The following is a 15694-nucleotide window of genomic DNA, read 5'->3' on the forward strand; positions in this document are numbered from 1 at the left end:
CAATGAGTGCATCGAGAAGGCCCTAACCTAACTCAAGGGAGCAGTTATAGAAATTGGGTATCTTTTAAAATGTATTCTTGTTGTTCTTATTTTCTTTGGTCTTGCTTTATTAGTCAAAATGTGATGATGTATTTTTAATGTATCAAAAATAAATGATGAAAAAAAGTTAAGGACTTGCAAAGAAAAATATACGCGGACAGGATGCGTCCGTGCGCTGGACGCACGGCCACCGCATTCCAGAACAGGTCCGGACACGACACCCTCGTCTTATCCAAACGGACAGAATCCGGACAAAACGGACGTCTGTTTGGAGTCACACGGTGAAGTTGGCCTTAGAGCCTCAGAGACCAAAACTGCAGGTGAAAAAGACTTCAATCCTGGCGGAATTAAGCACGACAAGGAGGGAGGTTACGAGCTTGACGGTGAGCAGTTGGTGGGTCAGTCCCCGCGCAGCCGCCGGACAAGATGGCGCAACGACAAGGTGGAACGGAGGCTGCAGATGTGTGGGTCAGAAACTCGTGCTGGGTGATAGAGGAGAAGCGGCGACGGGCATGGCGAGCTCAGCGATGTGCACGGGTGGACAGGAGAGGTGAAGGGAGTTAATTAAGGGAGAGAATAAAGGGCATGGGCCAGAAAATAGGGTGGTTAATATCAGGCTTGATTTTCGGGCATCTCTCAGCCGTGAGATCAAATACAAATCGGTGTTGTCCGACGAGTCTGATGAATGATTCTCATCGGACTTATGTAGAGAAGTGTTTCCATGTTACCCGTCTATATTATTATCTCTATAGTGAGGAGTAACATATGTATAATGTCATGCAACACTTTATTTATTAGGTTATAGACTCATCTTGTTTTGTATTGTGACATTACTCATAGTGTGAGTAACATATTATGTTACCACATGCCTCACTTTTCTCATTAATTACTTGCTACATCATCTATTTTGTCTAGATATGTGTGATATTATCACTTATGTTATTCTCACTATGGGTATGTTACTTTCATTGTGCGAAGAGTACAATAACCATATAATTTACGCATGGTTTGGCACCTGTTTTTTTTTATGTTTTTTTCCTGCAAGTCATTTCACAAGGCGTAAATAATTCTCGAACCGTGGAGGTCACTGCTTAAATTAGGCTGATTAGCTGACACGATGCCTTTGAGAGTAAGATGGCAGGAAGTTCCTAAAAAAACACTGTAATTACAGGGCTCCCACTCCGGGCTGACCGCAATTCGAGGCTTTGCGACCAGAACCCCAGAATTGAAGAGCATCCATTCTGACAAAGCAGATTCCACCTCAACACACTTCACATGAAACTCAACACGGTGATCCGTTTCCTGTAAAATGGGCAGGAAAAGAGACATAGTACATATGAAGTCCATTCAAACCAAGCGTTGTAGGAATCCAAACCCCACAGCAGGCAAAATTTTACCAACAGGAGATGCCAACACAAATAAGTCTAAACCATATCTGTTCTATTGGAAATTTCAAACGGTAATATACAGCAATTCCACTAACAGCACGCTAGGTATGAACAACCACGCAGGGATTTACAAACCCCGTTATCTTGCACCGGAGCGTCGAACCTTTCTCCCGATAAAAGGGGGAGCAGGCGCAACAGCCAGTCTGGTGCCCATGACAAGGGAAATCACAGCTGGGAACAAGGGGAAAAGAAGAAGAAAGAACGAAAACTTTTCCTCTAGGGCAGACATGTACAGCTTGGGAGGAAAACACATGATGGCCTAGGCCGGAGATCACAAGACTGTATTGATGTGCAATGCCTTCAACAGTGAGGTGGCCATTTGTTTGACCAGCACTTGTTGACCGCCGCGTTGCCCATCCCTGCGCTCTTCGATGAGGTTTTGTAGCTTTTGGGGAAGGTCGTTCTCCACTATAAGCTGCTTTGGTCGAGGGTGGTGCTCATAGACAACCTGGAAAATTTGTAGCATACAGTCACATATTACTTCTCACATTGTACATAACAGCATGGAACACGTTTTACTTGACATGTAGAATCACTGAATCATGAGAGAAAAGAGTGAAGAGCAAACCTTTATTAGTTTCAGCAGAGTCAAACGAGCAATAGCTTCTCGATGGTCAAGTCTTGCAATAAGCAATGTCGTCAAACCATTGGTGGCTATTGCAGTATTTATCCGAGAAGATTTCCTGCAGTTACATTGCATACCATTGCATCTATCAATATAATCTGTGTCATTATAGAAGAGATAACATCAAACAGGAAAGGCTACCCTCTGTTCTTACGTGATTATTTTGAGGAAAGCATCGAGTATATGAACGAAATATTGTTCAGGGCAGTCTTCAAAAAATTTCACCAACTTTTGAATGGCCTCTTTCTTCAACAAGGCTTGCTCTACTTTTCTGTGATCATTGTCATGAGCCAAACAAACAGCAATGGAATCCAAAGCTGTACATGCCCATGCATCATCCTCTAACAGGTCCAAGTACACATCCAGGCCTCCATGAGCTCTCAACTGCTCTCTAGAGTTGCGAGAAGCATGAGCCATATCACAAAGAAGAGGCAAAGCATACTGCCTTAGCGGCGAGTCTGACATGACAAAATTCATCAAGTGAGGAATGATCCCATTTTCAGCTGCTTGTTCCTGTCTTCTTTTATTGATCTTACAAAGGTTGAACAGCGCATTGAGGACCTAAATGCAGAAAGGATGGGGCTGTTATGATGTGCATGTTAAAGTTCCACATATAATGGTGCACAAAAACTTGCAACAGAAGGATAGTTCTGTACTTCTCCGGTTTCAGTTACCAACCATAATGATTTTGTTCCATTCAAATTATGTACACTCCCCACACCCCATGCGTGTAGGCATTATAAGGCATTAAGAAATTACAGACATCATCATTCTGTTATGTTAATTATCTTTACAAAATAATCAGGTATGATTGCAGGATAGCAACTAAGCATAATCGAGGTACTTTCTTCTCCTAGGAGTAATCCCACAACACCCTGTGACTCAGGAGTAAAACTTCAGCTCCCAACTATAACAGAGCATACTCTTTTTAAATGAAACTAAAACAAAAAATATAGATGGTGAATAAAACATGATGAGAACACAATTTAGATACAACACAACTATAAGAGTGAGCATTTTAAATTTCATGCAAAGCAGCACGGAATAAGCACAACCTATCTGGTAATGTTTTTGGCAAACTAAGCATGTTTAAGCCACCAACCTCGCTATGTATTTGAAAAACTAGAGGTCCATCACGAAGTTCGAGAATTGGTATCAAATGCTTGATAGCATCTGTGCGTTGAAGTGTCTCTAGACAATTAGGATCACCAGACAAATGATTGATGCACCTAAGAATCTGCAGAAAAAGAAAAATTGTTCCAGAGCAGGAACAGAAAACATAAACAAATCAGTCACCTGAAAAATTAGCTAGCAGAAACAATTTGTAAAATGCTTCAAGCTTTACCTTCAGAAGAATAGGAGATTCTATCTTGTTGAACATCTGGAAAAGCCGTGCGAGAAGGCTTTGGCTAGACATGAGAGATTTTACAACAGTGTCTGCTTGTGCAAACTCCAAAAGAAGATCTGCCACTTTCTCAAGATACTCGCGTGCAACATCAGCACTCATAGAAACCATTTGAGCTAATAGACCAGATGATGTTGTACTTCCTGGCATTCTTGCATTGAGCACTCCTGATCCAGATAACACGCCAGATGCTGTTTGTGATGCTGCTCCAGATGTTGATGTTCCCTCATTGGAAGCTGTTGGACCATACTTCATACTTGGAATCCTATTTGAAGCTTTCGTATTAGAATCAAGGTTACCATTCTCTCTTCCCTGTCTAGAGACCTCTGCACGAAATTCAAAGAGTGATTAGTGAACAACGAAAGGTTTTTACTGTCACAATAAACCCCTTCACTCTAGGTACACAGTATTTAATAGTGTATCTCACACCAAGCATCTGCACAGTTAATGCAAGGTGCCCAATGGATAGAGGAGGGTGAGAACGGCAGTTGACAACTGATCTTGCCCTGATCTGATTGTCTTGGTTTGAATTCATTATGGTTACTTTTGCGTCTTAACTATCCTGCTCGTTCATTTTTGCTGTCTGTATTCCGCCTCTTTGTAATTCATTAGTGACAACCAGGGTCGGTACAAAGTTCCAGTAGAACCAGCTTGTCCCAACATTGTTCACTACTGGGCATCACCAGCTACGGTAACATCTGGAAGCTACATGTTCTCTTGTGGATTGTAGTCTCTGGATTTTGCAAATGACGCGAAGTAACCAAAAGGAAAATAAATAAAGGTAAAGCGGAAAAAAAACCCGACAAAAAAACAAGATTCTACCAAACATTCAGGAAACCTTGAGGGTCCTATAGCATGTGGCACCACCACCTCCCACTTTTACGATCTCATCCATAAACCCCGTGAACCCAAACACTAGCCCCATTCCCCACCAACCAACGGATGTTTTTTGGGTATAAAATGAACGGACATTGGGAAGACCTAGAAGCAGATAAGTAGCAAAGTCACGAGGTAGGAGCGAAAGGCAAAGTAGTAGCGGAGCCGCATGATAAGGATATTTTTAGAAAAGGATTGATGGAAAAGGAAAAGAGAATGTACAGAAAGTGCTTGTCGTCTCCTAGCAAAACTATTGGGATGGGGAAATAATTGAGAAGAGAAAGCTCAGAGATAAAGAACTGGAATTGAGTAGCGTACCAGCAAATTCTGCCATTAGCAAGTCAAGTTCACCGTTTGTTTTCCTCTCTACTGAAGCATGTAATAGTGGCAAAATACTTTCATGCCTTTCTAGTCCAGACATGTGACGGGCATAATCAAGTTGTCCAGATACATGACGAGAGGGAGGTTCTTTCTCTAATAAACTCAGTAAAGGCCGGATTTGATCATTCTGACCACTACTATGTCCATTTGATACTAATTCTATATGCTTGGGAGATCTGTCTGTTGATGACCTTCCTCCAGAAACACTAAGCCGCTGTGGCCTTACCAGGTCATTATCATTTCTCTCCATGTGACCAGCAGCAGATATATCATTGAACCTAGGAGATGCTGATGGATCCAATAAGATATGGTGCTTATCAGCATCTGCTTGTAATGACTGCATGGAGCCAGATGAATGGTAATGATCCAGCCTTACTTTAGAACTTTCTAGCATCGGCACATCTAGCTGACCAGATTTTAGACGGGGGGTGGAACCATTCTGTACTGAAGCACCTGACCCTGAGATGGAAGCAAATCGTGTTGCTTCATTCAAGCTATGAAGAGTATTAACTAGCCTGAGAAGTATCCCATTTTTTGCTGCTATACGACAGAAGTCATTTCTTGGCGTTGAATGCTGAAGCTTGAAGACCTGCCAGATGCCATCAATTGCAAGATGAACCATTTCCCTGCTAATTTAAAATATACTTATGAGAAACAAGCATCTAGTAATACATAGGATACACCAGAAAATTCTAAAGGAATGGTTTAAGACAAAAATGTACAAACTTACCTAAATTTTGCATAGTCAGGCTCCAAAAAACTCACCAAAACAGGTATACCTTGGCATGCGATGAACATTTGCAACGTCAAGGTGCTGGAGATGGAAAACTGATAGTTAGCGCCGGCTTGTGTTTAAATACAGTTTAACACCCACACCCTGAACCATGACAGAAAATAAACCTGGCCTGGCAAAGTTGCTGCAGAAAAAAGGATGCTTGCATCCGGACTTCCTTTGCACGATCTGGCACGGCAAAATTCATCACCACTGGTATCTGCAAACAAACTTTACAATATCAATTATCCATTCCATGTTGTCAACAGAATTTAGAGATCATAAATTGTTATTGAAGTGGAACCGAAGCCTCACTAGGCCAACAAGACAGGCATTTTCCAGGAAGCCCGTATTATCTTTTACAATGTAGTTGATGAGTTGCAGAACAGAACATATAATCTGCAGCAAATAAACAGTCAACTTTTCAGTGTGAACACCAGCAAAAAAAAAACTTTGTGAAACTAAAGTAAAAGTACATACACGGTTTTTGGGAAGTTCAAGAAGTTCCATCAATGGAAGGAAACCATTCTGTGACACATAAATCTGTTTTTGCTCAGGCCGGTGACTGAAGAATAACATAAGCTTTTGGCATGCTGACAATATTACTTCTTCACTTTCCCCGGGCTTCAGCTGTGCTACTATTTTGCTGTATTCCACAGACTGTAAATATAAGCAACAGCAGTATTTCATGGTCAGTACAGAATAATAATTACAAATGTATCATAACCAACGTGATAAAAAGTACTGTGAAATTGCATTTAAAAGTTAAAATAACTTGGAAAACAACATTTCTAAATAAAGGACATCTAATGTGGCATGTGAATTTGCAACCGAGCAGTTGATAACAACAGCTAAGGAGCAATGTAAACTAATGCCACCTCTCAAATACTACTGAAGCTGGACACTTTACCATAACATGTAATATTTACAAAATAAAATGGTTTAACAGGACTGTTGCCACACAATTAAAATGCTCAAAATGAATAAACGCAGATATCTGTTGCCAAATATATCACAGCTCTAGCAGATGGCAGACCTGTAAAGGGAAAAGATTCTCTCCTGGAATGTTGTCATGAAATTCCTGTAAAAAGTATTTGATGATAATATCGTCAGAGCTACAGTCATCGGAATTTCATCTATTTTTCTACATTTTCAAAGAAGGGAAAATAGAACACATAGTGGTGAGAGCAATACCTCAAATAATTCAAGAAGTTTCCCGCCATTCATGGGCACATTGTCATTTCCCTTCTGCTTCTGTGACACCATCCTATCCCTGAGCTCTTGAGCGGTAGTGGATGTTGAAGCTACAGCCCCATGATCTCCTCGCTTGTCAATTGGGAATAAATCCTCCAATGAGGCATCTCCAGGTGTATCACTGAATCTACTCAGTCCATTAGCTCCCTCGGGAACTAAAGGTTTTGCCTCCTGTAAAGACATGATATACATGAATGTCATAAAGAATAGGTATCTGCATTCTTGACCAAGAAAGCATAAGATTTTTTTCTGTGTGCAAGGACAATTGCTGTACGGAAAGTTCTCACCTCTAGAAAGGTGACATTCTGTTTCCCAGCCTGGAAGGAGAAAGCATCATCATCCTCAAAACTCGAATGGTCTTTACTTTCAGGCTCTAAATCTTTGCTGTCACCGTTTTTTGATTCTTGGCTGCTCCTAGCTACCTTAGTTGGCAGAACATCTTGTGAAGGTTCATGTTTTATCTTGCCATTTAAATCAGTAACTCCAGGAGAAGATTCCAATGGTAGCTTTTCATGAAAAACTAATGTAGGATCTTTAGTGAGAACCACATTATCTTTCATAAGTTCTGCACTGTTTGAAATATTTCTTTCTGCAGGTTTTCCATCATGAAGCTCGTCAGATTTACCTTGTCCCGCAGATAGAGAAACCAGTTCTTTTGTTCCATCCTCCTAGGACCACATTATAGTTACAGATAAATAAAAGTTTAATATACAGAGATCATCATAAGGTACCCCTCAAAAAAAATCATAAGGTCCACCACAAGAATTTGGACTGATTCCATTCAATGAACTGAACATGGGAAAAAACCTTAAAAGCTTACCTGCTCAATGTCAGAAGCAACAGGTGCTTGTGTATCTCCTGGTGGATCAGAAAACCCGGCGTGATTATCGCTACTTGGGACTTCATCATCCATGTCAATATGCCTTATATACAAACAAATTATAAACTCCTTTAGTAGCCTATCAATCAAAGTCACTTTCGGAAGACAGTTAAAGAAAAGTTGGTAGCAGTTCTGTGGACAGTTAATCTGTTGAGATTTACAGATTATAATAATTATACATTTCCAGGATTTAATCACCGCATGAGCATGAGAAAATCCATGAAAAGGAACAAAAATCAGAATGAGCATGGAACACACATATTAAGTATGTAGCAAGAGTGCAAAGCATGATCGTTGCAAAGCACAAACTGTGTATGCTTCTTAGCAAATCACCAGCTTTGAACAGACATAGGCAAAAACAAAATAGAATACTCATATATTGAAAACAGAGAATTTTACTATATAAAGTTTCAACAGCAGGAAAAAGTTCAAAATATATCGGTTCAGGCAGTAAAAGAACAGAAGCAAACATATCTTGTATTCTTGTGGGGAAGTTGCATCCAAAACAAAATCAAGTAGTCCTGCAAGTTAACCACTGGGAATCTCATCACATCCCAGTCACTAAACACATAATAATACAACTACCATGAAATAATTTTCATGAATTTAGTGATGCTTGAAAATTGACAAGTACAGGTTAAGTCTGAAGGCCAACTATATTGAGTGACTGAAAAAGGTCAAATTCTGGGGCTATCAGGTGATTTCACGATGTCCTATTTTTCTAGAGAGCATTTGTTGATTCATCTGCTATTTACTGTCATGATAACAATAGAAAAAATGATCTCATAAATCTGAACTACCTCGGATGAGTCTGCCGGGGAGATGGCGAGGCCCGTCTCGAGTTCTGCAACCATGGGTGCATCAACAATGTCTTCGCATCAGGCCGTTGTATTGAATCCTACAAGTGCTTCTTAAAGTCAGAACAGAAAACAATTAGGAAGAATAAAACGAGTCTTCTAAAAGTAGAAAGGACAAATAACAAAGAACCTTCTGAAAACATTGCCGGAGAAAATCAGTAATCTCGGGAGAGAATCCTTCTGGTATTGGTGGTTGCACATCCTGCATTACATGGGTACAACAAATTTTATGTAATGTGCAAATGAACAGTTCTGTTGGAGATGTCGGAAGAGAGGGGAAACATTTGCAAGTAATCAACCTGAACAATGCGAAATAGTGCAGGCATAGGCTGCAGTTCATAATATGGTGGGGAACAAGTGAGTAGCTCAATAACTGTGCAACCAACACTCCAGATATCTGATGCGGCACAAACACCAGACATTTCAATAACCTAATGCAGGCAAGAAATGATGAAGGTAAGTCAAAATATAATGATAATACAAGATAGCAAGAAATTCAAGTCTATTAGAACATCAATCCACAGTTATAAATGTTATGTACTAGCATCTTGAGAGAGTAAATACTGTCAAAAGTGTGCAGATTCGATTAATTTTGCCTGCTAACACTCGCTGTGATGCTATCATATCAGCGGTATGAATTATCAGTTACAATATTCCGGATGCTAACAGTACTATGTGAAATTTAGGATTTTTACCACCTAAATTGTCCTGGGGCAGGTCTGATGGTCGGTGCAAAGTTTTATTTTCTCATCGCACGTTTACCTGGTTCTATTGGCATGTAGTGTCAAAATTTGTCCCCGTCCTGTATCTTTTTGGAAATGTATGTCACACAAGTCATCAGCCACACTGGCATAATTAAGTTCCTTGACCTTGTAGTCTACGTTCAAGAAAACACTTACAAAACAAAGAAAAATGACGAATAGCAAATTTATACTGATACTTCTCTTGGCAAATGGTCTTTTCCCCCTGAAGTGATAATACAAGCTGATGAACTGCTATTAAACTGATGATTGTATTATTGTAGCGATGCTTCAAATTTGATGTTCAGTGAGTCGGAGTCCAATGGAACAGGTTACAGAACAACGCCTTTAAGACAATTAAAAGTAAAAGAAAGGCAAGAGGAAGTTGAGAAAGCAATCCAGTATGAAATGCACCTAACAAATAATTCGGCAGGAACCAAAAAAAATGGAAGGAATTAGCAACCTCGGGGGCCATCCAGTATGGGGTTCCAACCACTGAATGTGTGTTGACATCGGCTTCAGTTAATTTAGTAGCAACTCCAAAATCAGCAAGTTTAACAAGGCCCTAAACAAGATAACAAAGAAAAATGAGAGCATGTGCAGGAAGAAGAGTAACATGATTCCAGAAAAATCAACCTTATAATGCCCTTGGTCGTACATCATAGCAAGTCTGGAATTCAAGTTTAGCCATGGGCTACATCAACCGTATTAAATATTCCCATATGAAATATTAGTAGCTAACTAGCTACCCACTCCATTTCACAATATAGTATTCTATCTAGTGAGAAAAGTATGGTCCAATTACAGGAAATATTACTCGAGTTTGAGCATTCTAGGTATGCATGTAACATACACCCCACATCAATATAAAAATGTTATACATTCACAAGATACTGAAATGTAGCCTGAAAATGTTGAATTTGTCCTCTTTTACCATCCAAAGCATCAAGAGCAGACAATTGTATCAACTACCGTTAAATGATTGTACATTTGTAGTTCTCTCTTCCCGAAAAAAACTGCCAGGTTGCCCATGTCAGCCATTCTACTTTCCTGGGTGTCCATTTATTTACTTATTAACAGAAAGCTTATTCAAAAGATAAATTTTGAGCATAATATTCAGAATAGCCTTTTCAACACAGTTATAAGACCCATCTTACTTGTCTAGATTTTCATTATTTGAAGTCAAAACAAAGAAAAACCATGTGCAAATATGCAAGTGATAAGAGCCATTTACCTCTTTAGTTGTTAATATATTTGCACCCTTGATATCTCTATGTATGACACCTTGCTCATGCAGATAGACAAGACCTTCCAACACCTGGTCACATATGTAAAAGTTGGAAGCAGGCATAGCAAGAAAATGGGAAGTCACAGTAATAACCATATAATATATTTCACCTGAGCAATGTAGACAGCTGCTAATGATTCAGGAAATGGTCCAAATTTGTTTGGCTTGATAATATTGGCTAGTGAACCATTCTCCACATATCTGCAGTTATTATACAGCTATCAGAACTTACCATGCTAAAATGCTATACATGTACTTCGTATCAAGACATGACAGTGAGGACACAGGATTTCTTACTCTAAAATAATATGAAGATGGCTATTTGTCTTCAATGATCCAAGATACTTCACAATATTTTTGTGATTGAGATTCTGCATAAATTAACAAAACCTTGAGTCCAAAGCAACATGATCATGTGCATCCAGAATAGGAGGGGTGAATTAGATGTTCAAAAATAAAGGTCCTTCTAATTATGGGTACAATATGAGTGATTAAAAAAAAGGGCACAGTATCTATATTAAAAATGAAGGTTCTTTCATAGACTTATGATCATCCATACTATCGAAATGTTTACATAACCGACTGAGTGTACAAAAATAGGTACATTTTTTTTAAATAAGTCAACTGAGGGGAGGATGCCCCTCAGGATTCTTAATTATAAATTTGCCACAGGACTATAATTATGCAAAATGATAACAAAAAACTTATATAAATAGGAAATCTGGAGAAGATGCAAGACAGCCAAGGAAAATACGAGTTTAATTGTTTTACTGAATCCAGATGCGATAAGTACATAAAGAAAATGCTGTAAGACTTACTTTCAATAGATCAATTTCTTGCTGAATCGGCCACACCACCCACGAGAACAGTTATTAAACCGTACACAAAAGATAATTAGTTAGAACCCCATATTACAATGATACAAAACACAATGTAGAAAATGACGATATTCCAACAAAAACGTTCAAATGTTGAAAATCTGAATAAAGGGACAAACAAATCTGATGAGTTGATAGAAAATATGGCATCATGTTAATACAACAAGAATCAAGAATGTGAAATATAGAATTTTTGGGAACCCGGTGTTCCAAATAGCAGTAAGCAGTTAACTAGCGGTCACCCCACCTCGCAGCAATAGTGTAGTATATGACTCTCTAGACAGCATTGAGTGCAGTTAAATAAATTTTTAACAAAGAGATGGTCTGTGTAGTGTGCACGATGGCATGCATTAAAAGCTACTCCCTCTGTAAACTAATATAAGACCGTTTAGATCACTACTTTAGTGATCTAAACGGTCTTATAGTGATCTAAACGGTCTTATATTAGTTTGCAGAGGGAGTAACATTTAAAGACTCATTTCACTATAAGAGTACCAAACTAACAAATAGTATATAATACAGTGTTATGAAAACAAAATCTATTATTTGAGTGACTGAGGCTTCCAAGATGTAAGCACCAACATCAACTCCATGCACTAAACCTATATGTGCACCAAGTAACAAAAGGAAAGGATGGAGTGCACCATTAGTGTCATTCCACATTTCCAATTTCACAAAAGTGTAACACTAACAGCTTAATGTTCTAAAATTTAATCTCAGAGATAACTAAGAGTGGTATATTGGTACATGAATTATATAAACTATCCATATTTACGACCCTAACACTTATATAGCCTTCAACAGCTAGGCTACATACTGGCCCAGAATAAAAATATCAATGCAACTAACTATTCTTCAACTTAGATTTTCCAGCCCCTAAACCCAGACACACAAAAAAATTATAAGGATTCAAGAGCTCCTATGGTTTACAAGGATGCGTACAAGCATAAATACTTTGTAACAGTTAAGAAATTAAATGTTATTCCAATGAACAATTTAAAGGAATTTACCGATATCATATCCAGAGTTTGGGGGGGGGGGGGGGGGGGGGGGGGGGCGCATGCATTTTCTGTGGAATCACACCAATCACATAAAACCTAGTGCGGCAGCTGTTGACGGCACTTGATCACGTCAGCTCTCATGTTTGTGTCGAAAAGAGAGCTCACAAGCTCCACATAACGACCACACCCAACAACGTACCACATAATTAAATCATGATGCCCAAGTATATTGCCCTAGTATGTGTGCCAATTATTACAAGTCCCGACAAGTTAAATAGGAAGCTCGCCAAGGACTCCAATAAGCTAGCATAGCGGTGCCCTAGGATTTAGTTCCATGTCACGCTACCGAACAAAGCAGCGAAACCGCCAACAAGCTGCATTACTCTAGCTTCCAGTCTCGTCTTAGCGCTGTTCTCGGTCGATGACGTACGTTTCTCATCTCCTGAGAACCGCATTTCATGCAATTACACGCATTTTGCCACTCAGAACGCGATATACGTCATATAACACGCCCCAAAAAAAAAAACTCTCACCATGATAATATTGAGATCCTCCTGCGGGATGTTCTCCAGCGAGACCTGCTTGATGGCCACGAAGTCGCCATTCTCCAGGTCAAGCCCCTTGTAGACGCGCCCGTACGCCCCCTTCCCTATCTCGTCCCCCAGCATCTGCACCCGCCCACACACACACACACACACAAACACAGTGAGTGAGGGAACCATTCCCCAAACAATTCGCCGACGCAAAACACCAATTCCGCCGGATCCGAGGCGGGCGGGGAGCGCGGGATGCCTCACGTATTTGTTGCCGAGCGTCTTGGATTTCGGGTTGTGCTGCCGCGTCGCCATCTCGCCCCTCCTCCTCGGAGATTCGGCCCCTCCGCGGCCCGGGGCGCCGCCGGCTGCGGCGGGTGCGGGCGGATCGGCGGTCACCGGCGACGAAGATTCCCCTCCGAGGAGCTCGCGGCGAGGGCCATTTAGGTTTAGGGTTTGGGTGCGAAGGGAATTTGGGAGTATGCAGGGTGGGGAGCAGCAGGAGGAAGAGGACGAAGGCGACGAGGGCGGAGAGGGAGCGAGGGGCTTCTCCGTAATTAAAAAATAAAGTATTTTGTGCAGGCGGGGGGAAGGAAAGTAACGGAAATGAGGAGCGCGAAGCTTTTATAGTGGAGGTGTCCCTTTTTGGAGTGTGCGGAAGCCAACGAGGATACTGGGTGGATAACGGGGGAGCTCCACTGTCAATTAGCTGTCTCCGACTAGCGTCTGCGGTGTGGTGCGTCATTCATTCCGGCCGGGGGCCCCCTCGGTCGACCTCCTTTTCTCACGAAAATGTCACGAGTCTTTGTCTAGCTTTGCTTCGCTGCCTTGTTTTTTTTTAACTCTAGTGTAATGCCAAAAAAAAGTCTTACATTATGAGATAGAGAAATAGTTTTTACCTATTTCGTTTGTCCAGATTCATGGTACCCGTGAATAAGAGTAGCCAAAAGCTTTATCATTCTTTTTTCTCTCCTGTGAATAATCCTTTGTCGCCAAAAATTCAACTTCCTTTCCTCTTCGTCTTCGGCGTCGTGAGGCGGAGGGGAGGGGATCCTCTTCTCTCATCCTTTTGTACAGTAGATTTTGAATCAAGGTGACAACGCTTCAATGGTGATGGCGATGCCATCTCTATTGAAAGTCTTTCGTCTTCAATCTTATCTTGGTCATGCGCGGTGCAGCGTCTCTGACGAGCCCTGGAGTTTTGGTCATCGGTGTTCTTCATGAAAAGAACATATGTGTTGTCCGTCGGTGTGGTTCCATGTGCATCGGTACCCGTGGCAACATCATCTTCTGCGACAACCTATTTCTTCGAGCCTTTGAGGAGCAAGGTCGTCGGCTTGGTCTGGCGATACTAGTGCGGTTGCCTTGCTAGATCGGGTGAAACCCCCCCCCCCCACACACACACACAGACACATCGATATGTTTGACGTGATTGCCAATTTCCCTCGTACGCGACAGTCTACTATTGCGGCGATTCAACGAGATTGGTTCCTCTACAGGTCTTTCCAGGTACTTCGGCAATTGAATTCCTTAGTGTTGTCCATTATTGGCATGAGCTACGGTGGTGCAACAACAAAAGGTTCAACAACGGCTTCAGCAAGAATTTTGAGGCACATAGTTGTAGTCATAGGCCCTCCTTTGTTCAGGGTCATTTTCGTGTCTATAGGTTCAATTACGCATATCCAATTTTCAATTACGCGTATCCAATTGTATCCAAGGACAGCACTATTCTAATCCCAGGATTAGAATAGTTATTTGGATCACAACAACCCCTATAAGGGCCCGACAGAAGCCCTCCCGAACTTCTGAACTGCCGGCCCGACCCACAGGATCCCGAGGCCGCCCCGACAGGATCCACCTGATCCCCCAATCCCGATCTCGAGCCGACCAACCCCCCTCCTCGCCGCTCCTCCCCTCGACCCCCGCCCCCCCCCCTGGTTCGCCGCCAATCTTCACCGGATCCGGCGCCTCCCCCCCCCCGCGTCTCCAGCTCCTGACCAACCGGATCCGGCGCCTCCCCTCCGTCTCCAGCTCATGGTCGACCGGATCTGGCGCCACCTCTTGGCCGACCACCGGCGCGGGCGAGCGAGCGACGGCGGACGCTGGCGCGAGGGAGCCAGCGTCGCATGGATGCGGCGAAGCCGGCATGGACTTCCGGAAGCCTCATCCTCCTTCCATCCTCACCGCCCGATGCCTTAGCAGAGCAGATGACGGCCCCGACGCAAGCTATGGCGCGGCCAACGGAGCAACTCGGTGGCGGAGGCGGCGCCTTCAAATCCAGCAACCGTAGATGAACTTCCTCTCACTTCTTGCCTTTTTCTTCAATCTTGCCTTGCCTGACCTTATTGCTTCGTGTAGATGAACTTCGCGCCCTCTGCAAGACATGGATTGCCATGGAATTCCTCTCCTAGCTCCCCGACGAATTGCTCTCAAGGTGGCCTATCTACTACTGGAAAAAGGTTGGCCAAACTTCTAGCCAGGGTATGGTTGAACTTCCTTCTGTTTGTTATTTTCTTACAGCCATGTAAACTTCAGGTAGTGTGTGAGCCTCAGTCCAGGCTGCAAACATTAGAAAATTTGCCTGCATTAACATGTGAAGTTCAGGTAGTGTGTGAGCCTCAGTCCAGGCTGCAAACATTAGAAAATCTGCCTGCATTAACATGTGAAGTTCAGGGAGTGTGTGAGCCTCAGTCCAGGCTGCAAACATTAGAAAATCT

At 41.9% G+C, this 15694-nt stretch overlaps 1 protein-coding gene across 3 annotated transcripts; it reads right to left on the reverse strand.

The window, feature by feature from the left end:
• Window positions 1-1458: 1458 nt before the first annotated feature.
• On the reverse strand, window positions 1459-13589 carry LOC125543391 (MAP3K epsilon protein kinase 1-like). 3 transcript variants are annotated; one of them, XM_048706717.1, is made up of 25 exons: window positions 13242-13589; window positions 12978-13112; window positions 11384-11404; window positions 10863-10936; window positions 10676-10766; window positions 10512-10595; window positions 9741-9842; window positions 8837-8968; window positions 8668-8739; window positions 8481-8578; window positions 7621-7723; window positions 7426-7468; window positions 7088-7320; window positions 6741-6971; window positions 6583-6627; window positions 6027-6206; window positions 5862-5945; window positions 5675-5766; window positions 5505-5588; window positions 4712-5403; window positions 3458-3843; window positions 3215-3349; window positions 2267-2673; window positions 2056-2170; window positions 1459-1935 (listed from the first exon to the last, which is right to left on the reverse strand). In XM_048706717.1, the coding sequence occupies exons 1-25, from the start codon at window positions 13290-13292 to the stop codon at window positions 1759-1761; spliced, it is 3867 nt and encodes a 1288-aa protein (XP_048562674.1). In that variant the 5' UTR covers window positions 13293-13589; the 3' UTR covers window positions 1459-1758. The 3 variants fall into 3 exon arrangements, with proteins under 3 accessions (XP_048562674.1, XP_048562673.1, XP_048562672.1); XM_048706716.1 differs by having other exon boundaries at window positions 4712-5400; window positions 7088-7468; XM_048706715.1 differs by having other exon boundaries at window positions 7088-7468.
• Between the last annotated feature and the right edge of the window lie 2105 nt (window positions 13590-15694).

This window comes from Triticum urartu, chromosome 3 (genome assembly GCF_003073215.2).
Source record: "Triticum urartu cultivar G1812 chromosome 3, Tu2.1, whole genome shotgun sequence".
In the NCBI taxonomy this organism is placed as follows: Eukaryota; Viridiplantae; Streptophyta; class Magnoliopsida; order Poales; family Poaceae; genus Triticum; species Triticum urartu.